The sequence below is a fragment of the Hypomesus transpacificus genome, chromosome 12, assembly GCF_021917145.1.
Source record: "Hypomesus transpacificus isolate Combined female chromosome 12, fHypTra1, whole genome shotgun sequence".
Classification (NCBI taxonomy): domain Eukaryota; kingdom Metazoa; phylum Chordata; class Actinopteri; order Osmeriformes; family Osmeridae; genus Hypomesus; species Hypomesus transpacificus.
The window spans coordinates 10,269,710-10,275,709 of record NC_061071.1 but is presented as its reverse complement, the minus strand read 5'-3'; the positions used below and the strand labels follow the sequence as shown (position 1 = coordinate 10,275,709).

The 6,000-nt window shown below is 47.5% G+C and overlaps 1 protein-coding gene across 1 annotated transcript; it reads left to right on the top strand.

The window, feature by feature from the left end:
* Positions 1–3,014: 3,014 nt before the first annotated feature.
* On the top strand, positions 3,015–4,376 carry b3galt1a (UDP-Gal:betaGlcNAc beta 1,3-galactosyltransferase, polypeptide 1a). The gene has a single exon (XM_047031187.1). It carries the CDS (start codon positions 3,276–3,278, stop codon positions 4,260–4,262), a length of 987 nt encoding a protein of 328 aa, XP_046887143.1. The 5' UTR covers positions 3,015–3,275; the 3' UTR covers positions 4,263–4,376.
* Positions 4,377–6,000: the final 1,624 nt, after the last annotated feature.

Genomic DNA, 6,000 nt, shown 5'->3' with positions numbered 1-6,000 from the left:
TCACATACAAAGCTCTACACGGACAAGGACCTAGCTACATTGCTAACTCTCTTATAAACTACACACCAGCTAGAACACTGCGATCATCAAATGCAGGCCTATTAGAGGTCACCAGAAGCAGTCATAAGAAGATTGGTGACTCGGCCTTTGTCAATTACGCCCCAAAACTATGTAACAAATCACCCATTAATATTAGTAATTTTATCTCAGAAGGGTTTTACAACTTTTATTGGTTATATTATTGTTTTTATAGATTTGCTATTTTAATTATCACTTCTATTATTGTTTTTATTGATTTTATGTAAAGCACTTTGAGCTACAATTCTTGTATGAAATGTGCTATATAAATAAAGTCTTACTTACTTACTTTACCTACTCAAGGTCTCCAGCGAGGCTTCACAGCCAGGATTTGGGTGTAGCTCGTTCTGAGATGAACATTAGACAGGATGGAACAGAGGTCAAGGAGAAGGGATCAAAATCATGAATCAATGAGTCAGGCAGAGACAAAGATGGAAAGAGGGAGGGGGGAGACAGAGAGAGAGAAAGGGATATGGGGGGGAGAGAGAGAGGGAGAGGGAGAGGGAGAGAGAGAGAGAGAGAGAGAGAGAGAGAGAGAAAGAGAGAGAGAGAGAGAAAGAGAGAAAGACAGGAAGGAAGAGAGGGGAAAGACAAAGAGAGAGGTGAAAAGAGGGAAGATGTTCATGGAGATTGAAGTGTGGGGGCTCTGTCTGTGTCAGCTAGGATCCGGTAGGATCAGATGAGGGAGGGGGGGAGGGAGGGAGATGTGGCGGAAGTGGTAAACGCTACAAAGAAGGAGTGTGTGTGAGGGTTCGGAAACCAAACTTCCAACTTGGTTGTCATGACAGCACGATGAAGACAGTGATGCTTTGTCAGGAGAGAGGAGAAGGAAGAGATGGTGAAAGACGAGTGCAAGCAGCTGGATTCTACTGTGGCCCTAAATCACCCTGAACACCCTGCTCCTTAGCTACTGAACTGACGGAGAGGGGGGGGGGGGGGGAGTGGGAGGCAGACGTAAGAGGGAGTAATATAGAGTAGAGAGGGCTGCAAAAGGGAACCTGATGTGCGGCATCAACTGTGAGTGAAAAAGAGAAGGTGGGGGGGGAGCTCGAGGGAGAGGAAAGAAGAGAGAGAGGGGAGAGGGAGCTTGAGGGAGAGGAATGAAGAGAGAGAGGAAGCTCGAGGGAGAGGAATGAAGAGAGAGAGGGGAGAGGGAGCTCGAGGGAGAGGAATGAAGAGAGAGAGGGGAGAGGGAGCTCGAAGGAGAGGAATGAAGAGAGAGAGGGGAGAGGGAGCTCGAGGGAGAGGAATGAAGAGAGAGAGGGGAGAGGGAGCTCGAGGGAGAGGAATGAAGAGAGAGAGGGGAGAGGGAGCTCGAGGGAGAGGAATGAAGAGAGAGAGGGGAGAGGGAGCTCGAGGGAGAGGAAAGAAGAGAGAGAGGGGGGGGATTGGGGGAGAGGGAAAAAGGAAGGAAAACATCATGAGATTGATCAAAATTGTCCCCAAAAAATGTAAGGGCTTTGAGAGAAATGATGCAAAAAGTGCAAGATGGATCATTCTGCCAGAGAGAGAGGGAGAGAGAGGGAGAGAGTGAGGGAGTGGGTGAGTGAGTGAGTGAGGATAACGACAGAGTGAAAAAGAGGAGCCAGATAATGAATGTGAGTATTTTATCCTCTCTGAACTGTAACAGATAAGGCTGGGGTCTGACCAGAAGTACAATGGCAGAATAACTGTATTAATATCGCTTCAGATAAGTACACAGCGCACCATCCCCAAAATAATCTCCCGTATCTCAGCATTATCATTCTGGCTCGAACAAAAACATGCTGTTCACCCCAGGGAGCGCCTGTGTAGCGGCAGGGCAGAGCGGCAGGGCAGAGCGTCCGGGTACGGCACGCTGAGAGGATTACGTCTCTGACAAATAAGTGACTGTGTAAAACGGGATTAAATTCCGCTCGCCCCTTGTTACGCGTTGTTACGAGTGAACGATCCATTCCAGTTTCCTCACGCAACACACAAACCACAGGCACACACCACACACACACACCACACACACACACACACACCCATATGGCCCGCTTACATATCACAGTTTTCAAAACAGGAGCTTAGGCCCTCATGCATGTGATGGGAGGGGGAGGGCGTGGGAGAGAGAGAGACAGACACATAGAGACTAGGAGAGAGACAGAGAGAGAGAGAAGGAGAAAGAGAGAGGTACTTGGAGAGAGTGAGAGAGAGAGTGCGTATAATACAGGACCAGCAGACAAACTATTCATTAGGACAATTTCATATTCTTCTCTAGCACAGGAAGTGATTAAACTACTGGGCTACTTTTACTGTGTGTGTGTTTTGGATGAGAGAGGGAGTGTGGTGGGTGGATAATTGCCTGGTACAGCATTCTAGAATGTCTGATGCCAAGCCACAATCTCTGCAATGTTGTTCAGTCCATTCAGTAAGGAATGCTCATTACTGATGACTAAGTTTCACCATGCCAAGATCACAGTGACATTAAGGGAGAGGGATGGAGAGAGAGATATAGGGAGGGAGAGAAATAGAGAGATAGAGAGATAGGAACACAGGGTGGGAGGGAAAAAACAATATGGAGATGACTACAATTAAGCTTGAGGACATTTTCCATCAGTCTCGCTTTCCCTTGGAAAGACGTGTTGTTGATGTGCTGGTCCACATCTGCCCCAGGGCACACATAAACACACTTTACAGACACCAGCCGTCTGGCTGACGAAGACACATCACTGACAGATCATGGTTTAGAGTGTGTTAAACCAAAACCTTTTCTCTTTTATAAACATAAAGCGGCAAGAAATCTATTACATGTGACATTTATGATCAGCAAAGAGAAATTATAGACAGCAACTATATTCTTTTATCATGGGTGTATCACTTAATGTAATTACTGGTTGTTTTGATGAACTAAGGTAAAAAAAATCTTATAATTCTAAATATGATGTTTTTATCCTTCACCAGGTTGGACAGAGGAGAAGTCAGAGCTGTTGCCCGAACAACAGGGACGGACACTAGCAACACCATGGCCCCTCCCCAAAAACTCACCAAGGCTGCTTTTCTAAGTAAACTAAATCCGTAGACTTTAAAGTTAAAAGAAATAGAAAATCCACAAAGTTTCGCTGATTCATGTCAAAGGTCTTGTAGAAGGAAGCCTCTCGCTTCTCTTGGAAGCAACAGATGGAGGCTCTGCCTCTGGGTTTTCAATGTTGCTAACGCTAGCCGAGTGAACAGCTATGCCTTCAAAGGTCTCCTGTTTCTACCTGTTGACCGTGGTTTGCTGGGCTAGTGCTCTGTGGTACCTGAGTGTGTCCCGGCCGTCCTCCTCCTACCTGGGCCAGCTGTCCATCCCCATTCGCAAGACAGCCAAGCTCCACAAGAACTCCACCTACAGCAACATCCGCTCACGGCCTCTCAACCCGCATGACTTCACCTTCCTCATTAACGAGCCCAAGAAGTGCGAGCCCGATGCCCCCTTCCTGGTCATCCTCATCAGTACCACCCACAAGGAGTTTGATGCCCGCCAGGCCATCCGGGAGACGTGGGGTGACGAGAGCACGTTCAGCGACGTGCGCATCGTCACCCTCTTCCTCCTGGGCCGCAACACCGACCCGGTCCTCAACCAGATGGTGGAGCAGGAGAGCCAGATCTTCCACGATGTTGTGGTGGAGGACTTCATCGACTCCTACCACAACCTGACCCTCAAGACCCTGATGGGCATGCGCTGGGTGTCCACCTTCTGCCCCAAGGCCCAGTACGTCCTGAAGACGGACAGCGACATCTTCGTCAACATGGAGAACCTGATCTTCAACCTGCTGAAGCCCACCACCAAACCCAGGAAGAGGTACTTCACGGGCTATGTCATCAACGGAGGGCCTATCAGGGACATGCGCAGCAAGTGGTACATGCCCAGAGACCTGTACCCCGAGAGCAAGTACCCCCCGTTCTGCTCGGGGACGGGGTACGTGTTCTCCGCAGACGTGGCCGAGCTCATCTACAAGACCTCCCTGCACACCAGACTGCTCCACCTGGAGGACGTGTACGTGGGGCTGTGCCTGCGCAAGCTGGGGGTCCACCCCTTCCAGAACAGCGGCTTCAACCACTGGAAGATGGCCTACAGCCTGTGCAGGTACCGCAGGGTCGTAACTGTCCACCAGATCTCACCTGAGGAGATGCATCACATCTGGAACGACATGACCAGCAAGAAACACCTCAAGTGTTAGCTACGCTGGTAAGAGGCTGTGGAGCTGTGCCAAGCAGGAGAGACATCATCACCCTCTCCTCTTTCCTCTTCCCCCTTCTGCCTCTCCCTCCTCCTTCTTCCTCTCTCCCTTCCTCTCTCCCTCTCCCTGCCTCTCTCCCTCTCCCTGCCTCTCTCCCTCTCCCTGCCTCTCACAGCTTCTCATTGGCTATGTATAGCACATGACACAGTGCGTATGTAACTGTCTGACCTTTGTCAGGGCATCGGATAATTTCACCTTTTTACCAGGCCGGGGCTATTCTCTTCACAGATAACCTCTCAATCATCCAGCACTGTATTATTCTGCTCACTGAATGTCTAACCAGTGTGTCCGACTAGCAGGCTTCTTACTCCTTCACGCAGACCAAATCAAACAGAGGATATTACCGCGGCTACAGCAACAACCTGTCTCGTCTGTTCATAAGTTGAACAAGCGTGTAACAAAAATCAAATGACTGTATATTCCACTGTCAACAGTCTTAGCAACAGAAGATACAAATCAGTGAAGGCTTAGAAGCTTAGTAACAGAGCTGATAGAAGAGTGATTAGCTTGGGTGCTTTCAGAGTCATAGACACACAGCTTGATAACTGCTAACATAGATATCTCCGTCCCCTATGCACTGAGATGGTACCGGTGCAAAACATAAGCTGCACCGATACACACTAATACTCACTAGGTCATCTGTAGGGTTGATGAAGAATGTATTCTGTTCATTCCGGTTTTACGAGATCATGTATTGTATATGTGGGATGTACTGTTTGGTACGGTTTTAGTGAAGACCATGACACGTGCTGTGTTTATATCAGATGATGATTCATCGCCGTACTGATCATACAGGTGATCTTAGATTGTGAGAAGACCATGTAACAGTCACTTGTATGACTTCAAGGTCCTGTTTGCCTCTGTAATTAAGTTGTACATTTTTATTTTAAAGATCAGACATATTTTCTTACTGCTAATTCAGAGTTGTGCTATACATCTATCACCTATGACTGTATCTCTTGAACACCAGTGGATTTCCTTTGGGACAAACAAACAGCGTTGTGAAAATATAAACCACTTTGGGGGTGTCATTTGTCTGTGTCGTTTTGTTTCTCTCTTTCCAGCTGCTGTCAGAAGACATTGTGTTTTATCACAGTATTATTTGTATGACTTCGTGCAGAAGGACTCCATTGTTGTATTGCATTGCCAACTTTGTTCATGTTTGAGTGCATTTATTTTTTTGTTTTTAAATATTTTGGATTAAAAGATGTTTTACAAGACTTTGTTTCATTGGAATTGTGTGTGTGTGTGTGAGTGTGTGTGTGTGTGTGTCAAGCTCTGTAAAGGCATTGTGATGTGTCAAAGAGGGGGACATTAGGCTCCAACACCTGTAATGGGTGTGTCCGTGGTCTCCCCTGCAGACTGATGCCTGTCTGGCAGGAGAGCACTTTAGCACCAGCTCCTTTCATCCACGGCCCTCTGGTGTCTCCGAGGGAAGAAAACAGGAGAAAAGCTTCACAGCCAGGTCCCACAGGGATTCAGACACCTACGGTGCCTTAACAAATGGTACAAAATCTTTTGGGACTACAAAGAAGACTGTCTATATATGTACCATTCACTGAGAACCATAGAGCGTTGCAGATTGCAAGTACTGTTGTTTGTTGACTTTGGCTACCTTGCAGGGTTTGTAGTCAAGTCGAAATAATATCCTTTTCAGAAATTTCGTTTGTCAGTCGGC

What these genes read in the sequence shown, in the direction of transcription:
- b3galt1a (XM_047031187.1), top strand. Translation starts at nt 3,276, where the DNA reads ATGCCTTCAAAGGTCTCCTGTTTCTACCTGTTGACCGTGGTTTGCTGG.